We start from the raw sequence: 20898 nt of genomic DNA, 5'->3' as shown, positions 1-20898 counted from the left end.
GATCAGAGTTCCAAGGGATCCTGCCCATTGCAGTGGAGAGACACCAGGAGCAGGAGGCAGCTACTTACATTGTATCTCTAGTCAAGAAACAGAGAAAGATAAACGCTGGTGTTCAGCTTATTTTCTGCTTTTTATTCAGTTCAAGACCCCATCCCAGGTGAGGGTGCTGCCCACGTTGGAGACGGGTCTTCCCCCCCTTAACTAATCTAATCTAGAAAAAAATCTCCTAGGCGTGCCCAGAGATTTGTTGATACCAGACTCTGTCAGGTTGACAGTCTAGATTAACTACCACAAGGGGATGCACTGCACCTCCCGCCCTCACCCTCTGCCCCAGAAGCAGCAGCCCAGCCAGAGGAAAGTAAAAGAGGGAGCAGAGGAAACTGAGCATGGGGTAATCATTTCTGCTAAAGTCCAGCCTCTCCTTTGTGAAACAGAATGTTCCAGGGCTGAAGTGACACACTGTCAACCCCAGGTTGTACCACCTAAGGCAATGGAGCCAGACCTTCTCAGTCCTGCAACCCAGAATGAGACCTTGCCCAAGCCTTAGGCTACTCTGATCCAAAATAACTTCTCAACCAAGGCACTAAGTAAAGACCACCAGTGAGCAGTTAGGGGTGGTAAAAGCACCTGGAGCCTACTTTAGGGGCTGAGGAGGAAGAGCAGCATGGGCCTTAAAGTATCCCTGATCAAAAATTGTTTTGTTGTTTTGTTTTTTGCCTATGTTACAGACTGCATGTCAGGCCCGTGTCCTTTTGGAGAGGTTCGTCTTCAGCCATCCAAATCAGAACTGCCCATCCTCAACAGAACCTACATCTGGGACGTCAGAGCTCATAAGAGCATTGGCCTGGAGCTGCAATTTGCAACCCCTCGACTGAGGCAGATTGGGCCAGGAGAGAGCTGTGCAGATGGGGTAACCCACTCCATCAGTGGCCACATAGATGCCACCGAGGTCAGGATTGGGACCTTCTGCAGTAACGGCACCGTGTCCCGGATCAAGATGCAAGAGGGTGTCAAGATGGCCTTACACCTGCCCTGGTTCCACCCCAGGAACATCTCAGGCTTCAGTATTGCAAATCGATCGTCTATCAAACGTGAGCATGCACCTCCCATCCCCACTGTATGATCAGATGGACGTATTCCAGGGTATTCAACATGCAGTGTCAGCAATTTGTTTGCTTGCTTGCTTGACACAGGGTTTCTCTGTATCCCTTTGACTGTCCTGAAACTCACCCTATAGACCAAGCTGACCTTGAAATCCACCTTCATCTGCCTCCTGAGTGCTAGGATTAAAGTGTGTGCCGCTACTGCCCAATAGCTATTTTTTTTAAAGACATCTCAGGCTGGCTACAAGTTTACTATGTAACCAAGACTGATCTTAAACTCCTGAACTTCTTGCCTCCATCTCCCCACTGCCAGTATTACAAGGTACTACCAGGTCCAACTCTTTTGTCCCTTTTGCACACAATGTTTCGCAAAATGACACAGGAGGAGCAGGGTATGACAGCTTTGATCCTATGAGGAGTCAAACGCAGTCAGATCTCTGTGAGTTCGAGACCAGCCTGGTCTATAAAGAGAGTTCCAGGACAACCAGGGCTGTTACACAGAGAAACCTTTTCAATGGGGTCAGGGGGAAGACATGAGTTTGGTTGTACAGCCCTACTTTCACGGAGCACTGCTCTGACTTGGTCACCCTGCTGTCTTCTTTATGCCTGTCAGTGAGTCAACTGCTGTGCTGGTTTTCCTCACTCATGCTGCCTCAGGAGAATCAGTCTTGAAGGAGGCAGTGATCAACAGCTCAGCATTACAAAAAGTAACATTGTAGAAACTTGTAGAGTTTCTTGTAGAAACATTGTAGAAGCCAGGTAAATCATCTTAGAAGCAAAGGTAATACTCAAAGCTAATCACTTCCTTCTGTGCCCTAATGCTCTCAGTGGTGTGTGTGAGCACGTGTGTGTGTGTGTGTGTGTGTGTGTGTGTGTGTGTGTGTGTGTGTATGTGTGTGTGAGACACTGCTCAGTTTCACATTCAGATCTGTTAGCAGCTTTAACTAAGGGCTGGGGACTATGTTAAACCCAAGGAGATGAGAATACATTGAACAAACTGGCTTCCCCCCAACCCAGTCAGTTATTAAACATTTGCTCACACACTGCTAATGGATCTTCGTTCCTAACCACCACCCTCAGTATAAATATGTGCAGCCTTACTTTCAAAGTCTGTGTTTCCCCAGTACTCCTGCCCTCAGCCATAGACAGGTAACAGCATCTCTTTTTCTGTTTTGGATCTGTCTCAACAGGCCTGTGCATCATTGAGTCAGTATTTGAGGGTGAAGGCTCAGCAACCCTGATGTCAGCCAACTACCCAGGAGGCTTCCCTGAAGATGAGCTTATGACCTGGCAGTTTGTTGTCCCTGCACACCTAAGGGCCAGCGTCTCCTTCCTTAACTTCAACGTCTCCAACTGTGAGAGGAAGGAAGAGCGTGTTGAGTACTATATCCCAGGATCCACCACCAACCCGGAGGTGTTCAGGCTGGAGGACCAGCAGCCAGGAAATATGGCTGGGAACTTCAACCTCTCCCTGCAAGGCTGTGACCAGGATGCCCAGAGCCCAGGAATCCTTCGACTCCAGTTTCAGGTCCTGGTCCAACGTCCACAGAATGAAAGCAGTGAGTAATCCATGCCCTCCCTCCTCCCGTACCTGTGTTGCTTAGGTGAGGTGGCTACCCCTTCTGCATATATAGCAGACTCTGGACTCTGGACACTGCAGGAGTTTCAGGAAGTGAGTGTTACACGTGGTGACAGACTCACGAGTAGACACTGAGCAGAAGCTTTCGCTTTAGCATAGTAAGAAGCAGGCAGTCCTGCATTCAAGGTCATAGCTGGTTTGAATTTGACTTCTGCTCTTTTAATTTTTAAAGATTTATTTATTTATTATATTTAAGTACACCGTAGCTGTCCTCAGACACACCAGAAGAGAGCATCCAGATCTCATTACAGATGGTTGTGAGCTGCCATGTGGTTGCTGGGATTTGAACTTGGGACCTCTGGAAGAGCAGACAGTGCTTTTAACCACTGTGTGTGTGTGTGTGTGTGTGTGTGTGTGTGTGTGTGTGTGTGTGTGTACACTGTATGTGCAGGTGCCGCTATAGCATTCTGAGTCACCTGATGTATGTAGGTGCTGAGAACTGAGCTCAGATCCTCTTTTAGAATAAGTGCCCTTACTTCTCAGCCATCCCTCTCGTCCCAGCTAGTCTGTTTTCAATGACATTGAAAAGGCTATGAAAAGTAGCCTCAAAAGACCTCTCTTGCATTGACCCTGCAGTGGGAACCAGAATGTCAGTCAACATCATCCATAACAGTGGAGAAGTATCTGTCATAATTCTTGACTCACCACCACCACCACCTTAGACAAACTCATTTTAAACCCTGTGCTAAACATACCAAACATTACATACTCCTAGCTAATTCTAATGAAACCAGACAATTCAGAGGTGTGTGGAACCAGTCTTGACTCTGTCTTGAGCCTTATGGCTCAATAACAGTAGAGCAAGCTCAGAATCCAGAGCTTCTCAGAGGAAGAGAATGGCATAGGAAGTACTGAGAAATGTGTGGGGTACGTGAATGTACGGTGTATATGTATGTGTGTATGTAATGTGGGGGGTGGGGTGTGTGTGTGTGTTTGTGTCTGTAGGAGTAGGGTGTGTATATATGTGTGTATGTGTGTGTTGGTGCATCTCTGAATATGCTCATTCCGCAACAGGTGACGTGTCACTTGGTCACTTCACATGGTAGCTGCCTCTCCATGACTCACACCTTGTCTTTGTGGTTTCAGATATAACCTACATGGTGGACCTGAGTCAAGAGCGAACCATGTCGCTCACCATCGAGCCGCGGCCAGTCAAACATGGCCGAAGGTTTGTTCCTGGGTGTTTCGTGTGTCTAGACTCTCGGACTTGTAGTACCAATGTCACCCTGACGGCTGGCTCCAAACACAAGATTTCCTTCCTGTGTGATGACTTGGCTCGCCTGTGGATGAATGTGGAGAAAACCCTAAGTATGCCCTTACCAAAAACCCTGACTGTATCATTACCCAGAAGCCCAGACAGCATAGGTTCTCCCCATCCCTTGTCTCAGATGTGCACGGTGCACACGCTCATGCACACACACACACACACACACACACACACATGCCACACGTGCAAGGGGTCAGGGGATAACATATGGGAAACGTTTTCTCCTTCTGACATGTAGGTTCCAGGGATCAAACTTCGGTTGTCCAGTTTGGTGGCATGTGCCTTCACCCACTGCACCATCTTGCCCTTAGTGGAGCTTAGTAGGCGGGTTATAAAGGGTATAGTCTGAAATGATCACTGAAGGAAGGTGAACAGGATCAAGAGAGAGAATCTGCAAGTGCTGACACACCTAGTTAGGACAGGAGTCTGCAGAACATTCATCACAGCAGGCTCTGCATCCCTGTTTGTCTCCGCCCAACCTGCAAGCCTCCCTGGGGAAGTCCTCTCCTCCTTTGCTCAACTGCACCGTCCCTGTCTCCACTTACCTACTTCCTGACTCCTTGTCTGTCAAGGATTTAAACTCCTGGGTGACAGAGATGTAGTTTAGTTGGTAGAATGCTTTTCTAGCATGTATTAAGTCATGACTTGGCTATGTAAGCTCAAGCCCAGCCTGAGAAAAAAATGAAAACCTGACAAAACAAACAAAATTGACTTAGCCTGGCTCCTTCTGTGGCTTCTGTGAGTCTTAACAAGTGCAGCAAAACTCATACACAGGACTGGACAAGCGGTTCAGTTGGTACAGTGATTTCCTAGCACAACACCCCAGGCTATCTCCAGCAATGCACAAACCATGCATTCACCCCTGAAATCTTAGTACTTGAGAAGGGAACACAGGAAGATCAGAAGTTCAGGGTCATCTCTGGCTACATAGTTTCAGGCCAGCCTGGGCTACATGAAATCTTGTCTTGTCAAAAAAAAAAAAATCTAAGCCAGATGTACTAGTGCATGCTTTAATCCCAGCTCTAGGGAGGCAAAGGTAGGTAGATATGAGTTCAAGGCCAGCCTGGTCTACACAGAGAGATCCAGGACAGCCCGAGTGGGATAAAGAGAACCTATCTGAAAGAAAAGAAGAAAAGAAAAATCAGTCACCTCCAGCTGAGACACCATGATCCTGACAGGAGACTGAGGATCCTGGAGCTAGAGCAGCAGGAAGCCACCCAGTTAAGAAGTGGTGGGGTACAATGCAAGTTGAGATGGCCATGATGTCACTCACGCTCTAACATGACAGGGAAATGTGGGGGACATGTTGGGGTAGAGACTTGTGTCTTAGCATCCCAGACAAAGGAAGACACTAACGAGAAGAGTTTTTCTGTCCCGAATACTCACAGGAGCTTGGCTGCAAGGATAGAGAGTAGACAGGAAAGCTAGTGAAAAGCCAGGAACAGAAAGGAAAAGCAGGCAGCCCCTGATTCTGTCCTTAGGCCAAGCTGCATGCCAAGGACGGTGCACTCCACCTCCCACCCCCTTGCACACAGGTACTACCGACTTTCTCTTCCAGGCTGTCTGGACCACCGCTACTACTACGGGAAGTCCTTCAACCTGCAGGTGCCTAAGGACATCCTCCAGCTGCCTGTGCAGCTGCATGACTTCTCCTGGAAGCTACTGGTGCCCAAGGACAGGCTCGGCCTTATGCTGGTGCCAGGCCAGAAGCTACAGCAGCATACACGAGAGAGGCCTTGTAACACCAGCTTTGGTTACCAGGTGGCCAGCACCACCCCTGGCCAGGACCTGTACTTTGGTTCCTTCTGCCCAGGAGGCTCCATCGAGAAGATCCAGGTGAAGCAAAATAGCTCGGTGACACTGCGAACCTATGCCCCCGGCTTTCAACAAGAAGTCTCCAAGCAAGTCCTGACAGTGTCTTTAATACCATACTTCAAAGGTACGTATTCCCTTGCCCATCCACCACTAACCCCTCTAAGCCGTTCATGTTAGACATTCATTGCATCTTGTATAAACCTGTATTCGTTACTTTCCTGTCATGTGATCAAATACATGAGGAGGAGGAGCTTAAGGAAGGGTTTATTTTAGCTCACAGTTTGCAGGCACAGTCCATCGTAACGAAAATTTCCCATGGAAATTTCCAGATCTTATAAACTTGAAATCAATGTTTCTGGCAGTGAGAGGTATGGCTGGTAGATAACAAGACAAAGAATCAGGTTCTAGTGTTTTAGAAGCTGACAGGGGAAAAATGAGAAATGACAAATCATCCCCAGCCCTGGGTTGTTTATATGATTCTGCTTTGACAGTTCAGTATGCCATGGAGAGCATAGCGGAGGAGGGGGTGGTTACTGGGGAAGAAATATCAGGGGCAAAGGTTACATTAGAGGTCAGGAATAGTTGTGTTCCATTAGAGATCAGGGTTGGTTGTGTTACATTAGAGGTCAAGGTTGGTTGTGTTACATTAGAGATCAGGGTTGGTTGTGTTACATTAGAGATCAGGGTTGGTTGTGTTACATAAGAGGTCAAGGTTGGTTGTGTTACATTAGAGGTCAAGGTTGGTTGTGTTACATTAGAGATCAGGGTTGGTTGTGTTACATAAGAGGTCAAGGTTGGTTGTGTTACATTAGAGGTGAGGGTTGGTTGTGTTACATTAGAGTCATTTGAATTTGGCTGAGACCTTTATTTGAGGCTGACTTTTCAATGCCAAAGTGGGAAAAAAATAGATCTTTGGCGATAGATTAAGGTCAATCCAGATTGACCTGATTGCTATCTCCAAGATTACCAGGGAATCCCCTTTAGGAAGCCTTTGAAAATCCGTTATTCTCCTTAGGTCAGAATGTTAGTTCTTACCTTATCTGGAGCACACAGTGGACCTGCGGGCATGTTGGAAGCCCTTTCAATGTTTCGATTCTAGATTTCTGTCCATCTTTTTCCTTTTTGCTCTGTGGGGCAGACATAGATATATTCCACTCCCACAGCAGAGTGGGGCAGGGGGATTGCCATGTTGGAAACATTTCTGAGAACCCTCTTTTGGCAAACTCTTCTGATGTTTGTCTGAAATGAACCTGGGTACCTATTCTAATAGAGAGCTATCCTTCACTAACCGATACAATAACCATGTAAATCAATCATATGAACCAAAATCAATGTTGAACAAATGAAAAAAATATGAGCTTCTGTTGTGTTGGCTTTCCATTGCTGAGATAAGGAACTTACATGCAGGAAAAGTTTACTTTTGCTCACGGTTTCAGACTGAACGCCATCCTTGGTAGATCCAGTCACTGTTGGGGGTCCGTGTTGAAACAATACATCATAGTAGAAATGTGTAATGGGAGAGGCTGCTCACCTCATGGTCTTCAAAAAGCAAAAAGAGAGTAAGGGACAGGTTCCCAATAACCCATTTCCTTCTACTTGACCTCTATCCGGATAGGTCCTATCTCTTCCCGGTAGTACTATGGACCGGTTGGTGACTGGGCCTGTACCACACGGCCTTCAGTGGATTGTTTAAAATGAAATGCTGCCTAAGCCAAGTTCCCACCATCACAGCTTCTGGGTTAACGTCTCCAACTGCAGCTTAGATGCTAACTATATACTTGGCACTGTGAGCACATAGTAAGTGCTCCACCGGTGCACATGAGTAATGGCTACCTACTGAACAGTTGTAACAGAGAACATGCCCATCATGGCAGAAAGTTCTGCTGGATGGCGCTGGTGTAGACTGTTCAGCATCCCTTACACTCCCTTTTCTCTCCATTCTATTGCGTGAGACAACATTTGTCTGGATCTCTTCCCTTTCCTGCAGAGGAAGGCATCTTCACCGTGACCCCAGACTCAAAAAACAAGGTCTACCTGAGATCACCCAACTGGGACCGTGGCCTGCCTGCCCTCTCCTCAGTGTCTTGGAACATCAGCGTGCCAAGCAACCAAGTGGCTTGTCTGACCTTCTTCAGAGAGCGTTCTGGCTTGGCCTGTCAGTCAGGGCGAGCATTCATGATCATCCAGGAGCAGCAGACCCGGGCAGAGGAGATCTTCAGCCTGGAGGAGGAAGTGCTGCCTAAGCCAAGTTTCCACCATCACAGTTTCTGGGTTAACATCTCCAATTGCAGCCCCATGAATGGCAAGCAGTTAGATTTGCTCTTCTGGGTGACTCTTACCCCAAGGACTGTGGGTAAGCACTTTCGGAATCTCCTGGAGATGGTGAAGGAAAAAAAAATTGGCATTTGAGGGGTAGGGAACAAGCTTTTGAGGCAAGTTGGGAATCAGATTGAGTCATATCTATCCACATATCAGTCAGCTATTGTACAGCATTTATTATTGTTCACACATTGTCTGGGTGAGTCTGTTCTGAGCTAGGCTTATTGGGCTCACTTATTATTCATCTGCAGGCTGCACAGGTTGATTATAAGACTTTGCTGGTCTTGACTATATACTGACATTCACAAAGGTCCCAGCCAAAGTGATCTGAGACAATGGCCCTGTTGAAAAAAAGCACAAGACACCAAAGGAATCATAGAAGGAACAAGAACAACACATCTTCTGCCACATTCTCTTGACTCATCTGGATCCTTCTGCCATAATTCTTCACTCTTGCACTCCATGATCTATGTAGGAATTCTCTTCACTCCTGGGATCTTCATATGTAGAATGAGGATGAAAGATCATAAGAATTCAGCAATGAGAATTAAAATATAAGGACCTGGAGAGGGAGGGAGGGGGTAAGGAGAGAAGGAGGAGTAGGGGAGGGAGAAGAAGAAAAACCACCACTAAGAACTCCCACCTCTGAGGTTACCTCTTGGGCCTTATTCCTTTCCTACTCTCCATTTCAGTCACTTATTTGTGTGTCCTCTGAATCTCATCCTTTGTTTCTTCTTGAGCAAGCAAGGAATCCTAAATCCCTGTCTAGGGTGGTGTCCCCTCTCAGATCTGTGCTCTTTTCCCATTGTTCAGTATGGGAGAAGACAACCCAGGTGAAATGACCTGGTCCTTCCCTCCTTCTGATGTTTGAGTCTCTGCTCTCCCCTCTGCTCCTCTGTTCTTCCTTCTCTAAGACAGCCTGGTGACTGGGGAACACACCCAGTGGAAGCCAGGAGCAGCCATTAGGTGGATGGTTGGTGCCCCACCCCCATCTGTTTCATGTATCTAAGTGCTACGTACAAACTATTCCAAATTGTATTGGCTAGACCAGTGGTTCTCAACCTGTGGGTCACAAACCCCACAAGGGTGGCCTATCAGATATCCTGCATATCAGATATTTCCATTATGAATCATAACCAGTAGCAAAATTACAGTTATTAAGTAGCAACAAAATAATTTATGGTGGGGGTGGGTCACAACAGTACGAGGAACTGTGTTAAAGGTCACAGCATTAGGAAGCTGGAGAATCACTTGACTTAGTAACTGTTTTGTTTGCTCATAACTATGGTTCAGAAATTCAGACAACACAGTGGTTCATATGCATATACTAATAGTTCAAATGGAGACATGAACCTGGGACCTTGGTTTTCCCTCTTGGCCCAGCTGAGTTTTATACCCAGAGAGACTCTGCGTGACTAACATGAGTGGCCTCTACATAATCAAACTTGTAATATACTAGCTGACTTCCTCTCATGGAAAAGTACAAGCTGACAGTTTCTTTAAAGATGAGGCTCAGAACTGACCCAGTCACCTTCAGTTTCATAGCCCCTCTACTCAAAAGGGAAGAAGCCAGGGACTGTAGACTTATCAAGTTCTTCCTTATGCTAACTCTCTCATCTCTTCCTTTGCCTTCTGGTCTCTGCTCACAGATTTGACTGTCATCATTGGTGCAGCAGGAGGCGGAGCTCTGCTGCTGTTTGCCCTGGGGCTCATCATCTGCCTTGTGAAAAAGAAGTAAGTGGAATCTCTCCAGCTATCTGATGATTTGATGCCTCCTTGGCTCATACTCAATGGATGGGATGGATGGATGGATGGATGGATGGATAGATGGATGGGTAGATGGTGAATGGATGGATGTATGAATGGATGGTGGATGGATAGATGGATGAATGGTGGGTGGGTGGATAGATGGATGGTGAATGGATGGATAGATGGATGGTGGGTGGATGGATAGATAGATGGATAGAAGGATGAATGGATGGCAGATGGATGGGTAGATGGATGGTGGATGGATGGATACATGGATGAATGGATGGCAGATGAATGGATAGATGAATGGATGGTGGATGGATGGTGGATGGATGGATGGATAAGTGGATTTAGACAGGGTCTCATATATCTCCAGCTGGCCTTGAACTTCCTATCTTCTTATCCTCTTCTACCTCCTTGAGTGCTCAGACTACAGACATGTCTCTACATCTAGCTTATTCATGTCAATGATGTTTGGGGTTTTTGCTTCCCAGTTCCCCACAAAGATCAATGTTAAATATTCTTACCAAGGGTAAATTACAGTTTCATGGGGTGGGGAGGCACACCTGGGAGAACACACACACACACACACACACACACACACACACACACACACACACACACACCGGCCCACACAGATGCTCACACAGTGACATCCTGGCTCCAGCACAAGTCTCCTGTGTTTGCTTTTGAAGCTGTTGGTAGCCACTCCCACTGCTACCTGGAGAGTAAACAAGCCTTTTGCCCTGACTTGCTCTCTGGTTTCTTAAACAAACTATTTTGTGCGTATCTGTGGGACTGCAAACCAAAAGGTGGCCCCAGAGCTAAGAGGACACAGGGCCTGATTAACAACAGCTTCATCTACTTGAAAGGTAAATGAGTCTTTAAATAACATCTACTTTGACACCAGACTTCACCAATTCTCCTATGTCTGATTAGAATGAGAGAGATCTCTATTTACTTTATCATGATTTGCACCTTCTTGAAAGAAAAAAAAATTCTGTGAGTGTGCAGGTGTGTGTGGTACACACGTGTGTTCTGGTCTTGTTGTGGAAGCCAGAGAACATCAGATGTCATTCCTCAGTTTTTTAAAATTTCATAATTTTTTTATTGTGTGTGTGCGCGCACACACACACACACACACACACACACACTCATGGATACACGCTTCAGCCCATGTTTGGTGGTCAGAGAACAATCTGTGAGAATTGGATCTCTCTTTTCACCATGTGGATCAAACTCAAATAACTCAACAGGCTTGCTCAGCAGTGAGCCCCCACAGTATGCCCGTCTCCTCCCCCACACTGGGATTACAAACACATGCAACCATCCCAGCTTTTTACATGGATACTGGGCTCTGACCTGGATCTCACGCTTGCACAGCAGCCGCATTACCAAACTATCTCCTTAGTCCCCAAACTTTTTATTTTATGTTTTTAATTCACTATGGTCCTAGGCAAATTCCTGCTGTGCAATGAGACTATCTTAAAACGTCCAACTGTTGAGGAATGTCTGGCTTCTTCCTGGTCCTGGAAGACTTTTCCAGTGAACTGCATGTTATTACATAAGAAAGCAAGCTTCCTTGTCTGGGGATACAGCATGTGCCACTAGCTGAGACGCATGCTTTTAACACTGAGCCCCTGGCAGATTTGGATTGGGTTGCGAGGAAGAGTCCAGCTATCATGCCTCCTTCTCCAAACTGTTCCAGCAGGCAGTCTCTCTGTGGTCTCCAACTACATAAGGCTACTGGCTGACAAGCTTGCGTGAAGCCTGTGTGTGTGTGTGTGTGTGTGTGTGTGTGTGTGTGTGTGTGTGTGTGTGCGTGTGTGTGTGTAGGGGGAAGGTTCTGTAAGGACTAGGGGAAATACTGACACTTCTTTCTGCTGTAGGTGTTGAGGGTCTCCTTGGCACTAGGACTATGTAATGTACTGGGGCAATAAATCAGGGGCAAGACAGTCTTTCCCATAATCCACCAGTAGAGGGGAAAAACCAGGCACTGTGAGGACGTGAGGGAGGATGTCTGCTGAGGGCCTCATGCAAGAGTCTGGGGAGCTGGTCAACACCAGATGGATTTTTACCTCACAAAAGCAGAGTCCTGGATTAGTGAGCTGCCAGCCTTGGCATTCTACAGCCCATTATGCTAATTGGACTGACAGCCTCCTTTTGAGTCAGCTATTGTCCAAGTCCCCTGCTGCTTTGTTCATGGAAGGCAAAGCTGTGTGCCTAAGGCAGACATGCCAACAACTGTCCACATCTGAGTACCAGAGAACACCACACACCCAAAGCTAATGGCCTCACCAAATCCTGGGTTTTGGTTTTGTCTGCACTTTAGCATTTTTCCCTGGTGGCTGCTGTTGATAGGATGGGACAGGGTCACTCAGCTAATGATGAGCTGTTCTGTCTTCAACTCTAGCAGAAAATTAGCTAGCTTGTACCCTTCTCTCCTCCTGAGTCATGGACATCAACTGTTCAGAATTAGTTAATCAGCTTTGCTCTGTGCAAGAGAGGCAGCAGTATTAGTACCGGGAAGCACTGAATGTTCTAGAAGGTCAGCCTGGGCATGCTGAGCTGATGTGGTTTAGAAAGGCTTGTGCATCCCGATTACTGGGAAGAAAAGGGGGGAGAAATTACTGGGTATCTCCATTGTTGGTTTCCCTAAAGTCTATCAGAGGCAAAAACAAATTCACTTAAAGCACCCCTTCCACTTCTGATCCTTTAGTTTCCACCTTGGAAACCTGAGACAAGAGCTATTTGCTTAAGGATAGCCCCTAGTATAGTTTCATTTTTAGATGCTAACAGCCTGAAAGGGCAAGGTGAACTAGGCTTAGAATTAGGCTTAGAACCCCAAGGATTCCTATGTGTCATTTTATCTGTGTCCTCATTCTGTTGTGTCACTCTTTACAAACAGGAAGAAGGTGGACAAGGGTCCTGCTGTGGGTATCTATAATGGCAATGCCAATACCCAAATGCCCCAGACTCAAAAGTTTCAGAAAAGGCGAAAGGACAATGACTCCCATGTGTATGCTGTCATCGAAGACACCATGGTGTATGGGCACCTGCTGCAGGACTCGGGTGGATCCTTCATCCAAGCAGAGGTGGACACCTATCGGCCCTTCCAGGGCCCCATGGGAGACTGCCCCCCCACGCCACCCCCTATATTCTCCAGGACCCCAACTGCAAAGTTCACTGCAGACAAGCTGGCTCCTAGTAGCCCTCCTGAGTCTGAGAGTGAACCCTACACTTTCTCGCACCCCAACAAGGGGGAAGTAGGTGTCAGGGATACTGGCATCCCCTTACTTAACATCCAAGGACCAATGGAGACTGAAGAGTAATTCAGCCCCTTTCCAAAGACTTTGCTGAGACAATAGCACCAGGCATTGAGAAATGAAGAACTGTCCCATCCAGAAGTCAGAGGGAAGTGCGATCAGCTAGAAGGAATTTTGCAAGGTGCCATCAACTCCTGGTTTTCTGGTGGACTGCTTCCAGTGATGAGCAAATCATGGCTTCTGATGGGGACACCGTCCTAAAGCTCAGGCCTTCCTGAACTCAGGTTGTGTTGGGGCTGGCCACAGGGACAGAAGAGAGACACGATCCACCCAGACAGGACTACAGTGAGCCCTGAATGCCTAGATTCCCAATGACAAGCAGACTGACTCCCAGGCTCTCCACTTGAGGTTTCCACTCTCACTGGAGTCCTATGGATGAAAATGACAATGTGCCTTATTTTTTATTAGTAGTAGTCATATTTGTTTGGCAGTCCTACTGTGTGCTTTTAAAAAGTTGGATGTGGAGCTGGGGGTGTGGCTCAGTTGGTAGAGTGCTTACCTAACATGCACAAAGTTCTGGCCTCCGTGCTCAGCACGGCATAAAAGCAGGCAGAATGGTACACACCTGTAATCTCAGGCGGATCAGAACTTCAAGTCATCATCAAGCATGAACTGAGTTGGAGGCCCTCCTGGTCCGTATAAGATCCTCTTGAGAACACGCACAGCTTTTTTTGACCGCTGTAGTAATAGCTTGTGCTAACTGGTCTGGACAGCCATGCTTTGGTTTTTGCAAACCACTTGGTAAATGTGCACCTGTCAGGGAGATTGACATCTACCCAGCCAGAAGAGTATCTGCATGTATGTATCTCTTATGCACTAAGAGATTTCCCAATCCTCCCTGACTGCATACAGCTGCCCCACTGCAGAATTGATCACAGATCCCCTCGTTCCTTACTCCGAGAAATAAGAGAAATTTCCTTGAGCTGCCCTGTGTGGTGTGTGACTCTCCCAACTGCAGCAATACTTTGACATGTAAACAGAAAATTTGAGAGTAACTTGATCCTTTGAAAATATATAAATATAGATGGTGGTTGTACCTTTAATCCCAGAACTCAGGAGACAGAGGCAGGCATATCTCGGTGAGTTTGAGGCCACCCTGGACTATATAGTGAGTCCTAGGACAGTCAGGGTTCTAGAAACCCAGTTACACAGAGAAACCCTTTCTTGACAAAACAAAACAAAACAAAAAACAAAAAGAAAAATGAAATACTGTAATACACACACACACACACACACACACACACACACACACCAGTGACCGTCTGTATCAATTTCATGGTATTACTACAGCACGTCTTTGATGGCTTAAAAACAGCATCAATACAGTTCTAGAGAATTCCCAAACTAGCTTGCCTGAACTAAAATCAGGGTGTCAGTAAAGCTGTGCTTCCAAGGCTCTCAGAATCCCCTTGCCTTTCCCAGCATCTATAAGCATCCATGGCCGGGCGAGTCTCTCTCGGTATGGCTGGTCACTAATTGAACTACTTGACACTTTCACTTGCAGATCCAATGTAGTTCCCATGTCAGCAGCCTTAACTTAATCACCAGGGGGCAGTCCCTTTACTGTGTGTCAGGTACAACATCCACTGGCTGGGAGGTGTGAGCATCTCTAAAAGTAAGAGGAGGACACCTGCTTCTCCCACCCTCCTGCCACTGGTACTCGAAGGAGACCGTACAAAATGACCCAGCATAAAAAGTGTTTGGTTGAGCCTGTTGATATTTTTTTTAAGTTTTAAATTTATTTTTCCTAAAATTCCATCCCAAAGGACTTGTTCATGCTGGATGAATATCCTTGACCAGAGATGCCCAGCTAAAGTCACTCACAGGTGACTCTGCCCCTCAAATAGGACATCCAGGATAAATTAGTCCCCATCTTGCCTGGTTGCCTTTACTCTGAGGCTATGTGCTTGTGGCTTAGGTTGACACTGAATTGTACAAAAAGCAAAGGAGGAGTTTCCATCACTTACAGAGTGAGGAGACAGCAAAAGTTCCTCTTGCTATGATGTAGAGGGGAAACCACAGTAGTGTAGACTACACACAGAGTTCAGGACTCTGGCAAGCCTTCTCCAAGAAGTAAGTCTGATTCACGATGCTCAGGGAATTGACCTTAGAAAGGCTACATCTTGCTCTTGCAGCCTCTGAGACAGAGCTCCTGGCCCTTTTGAGCTCTCTCCAACAAGGAGAGGGTTCACTTTCGTCTAACTCCTTTCCAGGAGAGAAGGTTGTCTCTTACCCAGCTACCCAAGGTGCTGATAACCCTCCATGAAGGGCCAGGGACAACTGTGGCTCCTTCCATCACCTGGAATCACCATGCTGAGCCTCTCCAATGCCTTCTCCCTTCAAGCACCCCTTGAGGAGACAGTCAGTCTCACATGTTGGTTCTTACTGTGTGTCAGCTCAGTACCCTTCTACCTTGGCTCTGCTGAGGGCATGTGGCTGTGTATGGAAGGAAAAGGTTAACTCTTCCATGGGGACAAGCCAAAGTCCATCAGCTGTAACCGCAGTACAGGTTGGAGGACCAGTCTGTGGATCTGCAAAGCGCATATGAAAATTATTTATTTAATGACAGATAACATCTTATCCATTTACTTTTATAAATAAACAGATTTATAAATAAATGTGTGTCCATTTGTTTAACGCTGCTGTCTGTGCCGTTCCTGTAGAGGCCCCTCGTTCAAAGACCATTTCTTTTCACAGGCCCCACACTGGCCACATGGTGACTGGAAATGTGTCACATCTTGGCAGCTAGTGATGATGTATCCTAATGTCACTGGGTCCCTGGGGCAGATGTTGGAAATGCCTGGTTGCTAACAGGATCTCTCGCTGAATGTGGAACTCCCAATCTGGCTAAACTAACTGGGCAGTAAGCTTCAGGGATTCTCCAGTGTTGCAGGGTATCTAATCATAGTGTGAACCCTGATGTGTGTTATTTACTGGAAAAAAAAAAACTTTTCTAGTTGTGGTGTGGCTCAGTCCTAGCACACAGCTCTGATCCCTCTGGCTGGAGTACAGATTTGCCCTTAGTACACACCTTTAATCCCAAACAATGGAGGTAAATTATTTAGTTACCTTCATGGGTAAAGGAAGCACCCATGTTTGAAAGTGATGTCTAATTGAGTGGCAGACAGTTGAGAGGCAGTTTTTGTTGTTGGTGTTGGTGGTGGGGTTTTTTTGTTTTTTTTTTTGTTGTTGTTTGTTTTTTTGTTGTTGTTTTCCGGAGCTGAGGACTGAACCCGGGGCCTTGCGCTTGCTAGGCAAGCGCTCTACCACTGAGCTAAATCCCCAACCTGAGAGGCAGTTTTAACTAGGACAGTTGTACAGAGGCGGGTTGAGGAGAAAACAAGCTAGCCACAGGTGAAGACAGAATGAGTCAGAGAATGAGAAGCAGCCAGACGATTAGAACAGATTGGCAAAGCTAGTATGAGGACAAACAGCAATTCAGGAGATGCCTAGAGAGAGAAGCCAGATTTAATCAGTCAGCTTGAAGAGCAGTTTGAGCCAGAATGGTTGAGTTGAACCAGCCAGCTGGAGCTCAGAAGAATTCAAAAGGATGAGCTTGTTCTCAGAGGCTGAAAACATTCTAGGCCTAGAGAAGACTGTATGGAGGCTTGAAGCTTCTAGTACTAGGCCTTGGTTAGCAGACTGAGGCAGTAAGCCTTGGAGATGACAATTACACAAGGTGAATAAAAGTTACTTTTACACTCCAGTCTCCCCAGGGCTGGGATAAGAGGTATTCCTACATGCTTACCTTTTTTTTTTTTTAAGATTGTTATTTTATGTGTGTGAGTGTTTATGTGTATGTGTTACAGATGGTGGTCAGTAGTCACGTGAATGCTGACAACTGAACCGGGGTCCTCTTCAAGATCAGTAAGTGCTTTAATTCACTAAGCCATCTCTCCAGTTCTCTTCAGGGAATAGGGATCCAAACTCAGATCCTTAAAACACACAGCAAGCATTCTGCCAACTGAGCCATCTTCCCAGCCCCCAAGCGAGTGTTTACCAAAAGAAAGTTTTTAAGCTGGGCATAGTGGCACAAGTCTATAATCCCAGCACTGAGAAAGTGGAGACTTATGGACACCTGTAGCTCACTGGCAAAGCCAACCTAAGCTAGCATACTTGAAAAGCTCCAGGCCAGGGGAGGACCCTGTCTCAGAAGACAGAGGGCATCTGAGGAAAGCCACCTGAACCTCCACACACACATACACGAGCATATGCACGTACACACATGTACACACCCCAGAAGCTGAGCAAATGGTAATGCCATGCCCTGGTGCTCCCCAGCCTTCAGAACCACAAGTCAAACAAACCCTTCTTTACAAAATAACCAGTGTCAGTCATTCTGTTAAAAGCAACAAGACTAAGACAAGTTTATTCAGTTATCCCAATCCAGCCTCATATTTGGGTTGCAGGACCTCAGTTTTGATGAGACACAACTGTCAAGTCCCAGCACTATATGTGTGTGGTCTGGGGCAACTAGTAAGTTCCAGGAGTGTGTGTATGTGTGTGTATGTATGTGTGGTGGTGGTGGTGGTGGTGGTGTGTGGGGGGTGGTGTATATGTGTGGGGTATGGGTATATGTATGTATGTGGGGTGTGTGTGTGTGTGTGTGTGTGTGTGTGTGTGCCAACTCTGAAGTCCCAGGAGTATGTGTGGTGGTGGTGGTGGTGGTGGTGGTGGTGGTGGTGGTGGTGGTGGTGTGTGTGTGTGTGTGTGTGTGTGTGTGTGTGTGTGGTGGCTGAGAGGGGTAAGGAGTGCCAGCCTTGATTGAAATATGCAGTGGGACAGTCTTTGAGGTGCGGTGGGTAAAGGGTATTAGCCCAGAGACATTAGAAGTTCCTGCTGTTAAGTAGCCTACGGATCAGCTCAGGCAGGGCTGTTGGATAGCAGGCAATCAAGCAGTTGGTGTTTCGGGAAAAGAATAGTTCTGAGTATAAGTTGCTCTCAACCAGACCAACTGTTTGATTGTAGGATAGGTTTGATACTTTTAGTTTGCAAAGTATATTCACAAACATTCATTTCATCTCACACTCAGCCCTGAGCACATACAAATTCAACTAACTATGAATTGTGTAAGTTCTTAGAACCACCTGCCACTCAGGGGAGTACAAACAGCTAATCTCCTCCCTCTCACCTTCCAGTCTCCTTCCTTCCATACAGTATAAGGAAATCTAAAGAATGTTGCCCAAAATTGTCAGTCCTGTGTACATCTACTTACCACCTGAAAGGCAATACCCTCAGGACAAGTGTTGATGGGCAGAAAATCCAGTATAGTCAACAGTGACCACTGAAAGAACTCGGGGGTGGGGACAGACACGGGGAGGGGGGGCTATCATCTTTGGGAAGTCAGGGACACAAAGACCTTTTTATTGAGACAGAAAGAAGCGTGGGAGTGATGGGCAGGAAGACCACATTACCCGAATCTTTGTCAGCATATTTCCCTCACTTCTGGCTGGAACATTCCAATGAACCTTGACTTCTCGGTATTTTTCTGCATATTCAACCTCTTAGCAATGTGATTGTTTGTGTTATCTGGTGCAGAGCTAGAATCAGAGATGCACCACAGATTTATAATGACTCCAGTGAATCGCCGGACATGCTGGCTTTTGTGAGTTATTTTGTTAGTTATTTCTGGAACTTAGAAAGCTGGAGAACAGGAGGGGTGATCTCAGGACCAATCCTTGCAACCAGGAAGTGTGAGGCTGGTGGGAGCCACCAACCCTGCTGCTTGATGACACCACATGTCACTCCTGCAACTCTCAGCCCAGTAGCTCAGACCCCCTGAAGGACTCAGTTCTTAGAGCTTTAGAGTAAACAGCTACCTTGGAAATAAGGGTCTCGAAACCATGAGCTGACCCATTGCCCTTGTTTTGTTCACATGGCTTAATATAAGTAAAGTTACTGCTGAGTTTAAAGCAAACTTCAAAGTTGTCAAAGAGGTGGGAACTCGTTTCCACTCCAGACACCATAGAGCTGAAAAGGCATTCCTGACATATATCTGGCTTTCTGCTTGGGCCCGTGGCTGGATGTTCATCTGAAGACATTTGCTGGGTTGTTAAGATGGTTAATTTTGTCTTAACTTTACCGAGCTGTAAGATACCCAGATTCATGACCAAACCTTATTGGGGGTGAGTGCTATGGCATGAAGATATTTAAAACCTCATGAGGAAGCCAGGTAAGGTTGTAAATGCCTATAATCCCAAGACTTGGGAAGTTAAGGCAGGAGTTCAAGTCCAGCCTAAGTTACATAAGACTCAATTTTAGGAGAGGAGGAGAGGAAAGGGGACAAAATCATTTCCCTTCCCTCATGCTTATATACATGACAAGAAGCTCTTGTTCTAGGGAGGAGCTGTCCAGTGTTTAGCTACCTGCACTGGTTTCCTCAGGCTCTTCACGGCCACCATTTTTCCCCATCGTAAGGTTCTGATTCATGACCTTTATTCCTGAGCAAACTTGGTTTCCCCAGAGGTGTCACTCAAAGACGGAATGAACACCCGACCAAGAAGTAAATTTGTCCTTTTGGCTTACAGTTATTCATCCCTTCATCCTGTCAAGCAGTGAATTATTTACTGAGTGCTAGCTAGGCCCTGGGGGGTAAAGCAGTAAGCTTGCTTCAGGCTTCTGGTGGAGTTGAGAATTGGAAGAAGCAATAACAAAAGGCAAATTGATAGGTAATGCATTGTATTATGTAAGTGCTATAAAGCAAAATCTGGGATGACAGAAAAGTTGGGGAAATCGCTCTGAGGAATGATAATCAAATAAACCTGTGTGACATCCCGTTCCCTAGGAAACTGCGATACTGAAAGCCAAGAACAGCGAGGCAGGGTTGGAGAAACTGCAGTGGGAGAGAGAAAGACAACAGCACAGGAGGGCTGGCCTCAGCACCCTAGAAAAGCCTGGGCCACACCCGTAATCTAGCGTTCTAGACGCTGGTGCTAAAAAAAGAGTGTAAGTTTCAGGCCAGCTCGGGTTACACAGGAAGTCCCTGGTTCTTGTAATAAGTAAATGAATATCATAATCCAAGTCAAAAATTGACAAAAGAATAATAAGAGCGACTATACAGAAGACAGAAAAAATAAAAAGCAGCAAGTGCAGAGTGTGGTGGCTCACACCCGTAAAACCAGCTCCTGAGAGGCTGAGGAGAAAGGATCGTTGCAACTTCAAAACCATCTTGGGCTACGGAGAACATTCCAGGCCAATCCGGAACAACCGAAAATCAAATGAACAATAACAAACATACTGACAGGAACCAGGCCTATTGGTACAGCCCTTTCATCCCAGCTACTCTCATGGAAGCCGAGGCAGGAGGATCAGAAAGTAAAAGCAGAAGCGTGGCTCAGGACATAGCTCACAGCTCAGTGGTGAGGCACCTGCCTTGTGTGCGCCAAGCTCTGTATCAAATCCCTGGTTAAAAAAACAAAGGGCCAGAGAGATGGCTCAGTGGTTAAGAGCACATGAAGAGAACCAGAGCTTGTTTTTGAAGAACCTGGTTAGGTGGTCTTGAACTTCAGGGGATCTGTCGCCTTCTCCTGGCCCATCCATAAGCTCCTGCAGCCACGTGCGTACAGCCATGCAAAGACAGACACATACACACAGAATTTAAAGTAAAAGTAAGACTTTTTAAAAAAGGAAACGAGACACAAAAATTGCTATTAGCTAAACATTGCCCTTCGTTTTACATGG

At 46.4% G+C, this 20898-nt stretch overlaps 1 protein-coding gene across 1 annotated transcript in view; it reads left to right on the top strand.

The window, feature by feature from the left end:
• The window catches only part of Cdcp1 (CUB domain containing protein 1), a 36660-nt gene extending 20827 nt beyond the window's left edge, over window positions 1-15833 (top strand). The window contains exons 3-9 of the mRNA NM_001106869.1: window positions 729-1091; window positions 2294-2662; window positions 3829-4050; window positions 5568-5948; window positions 7812-8177; window positions 9793-9877; window positions 12801-15833. Coding sequence (NP_001100339.1) covers window positions 729-1091; window positions 2294-2662; window positions 3829-4050; window positions 5568-5948; window positions 7812-8177; window positions 9793-9877; window positions 12801-13224 — 2210 coding nt within the window. The 3' untranslated portion in view covers window positions 13225-15833. The remainder of the gene's footprint in view (window positions 1-728; window positions 1092-2293; window positions 2663-3828; window positions 4051-5567; window positions 5949-7811; window positions 8178-9792; window positions 9878-12800) is intronic.
• Window positions 15834-20898: the final 5065 nt, after the last annotated feature.

Source organism: Rattus norvegicus, chromosome 8 (assembly GCF_036323735.1).
Source record: "Rattus norvegicus strain BN/NHsdMcwi chromosome 8, GRCr8, whole genome shotgun sequence".
Taxonomy (NCBI): domain Eukaryota; kingdom Metazoa; phylum Chordata; class Mammalia; order Rodentia; family Muridae; genus Rattus; species Rattus norvegicus.
The sequence above is the reverse complement of the archived record's forward strand: the minus strand, read 5'-3'. Positions and strand labels throughout refer to the sequence as shown.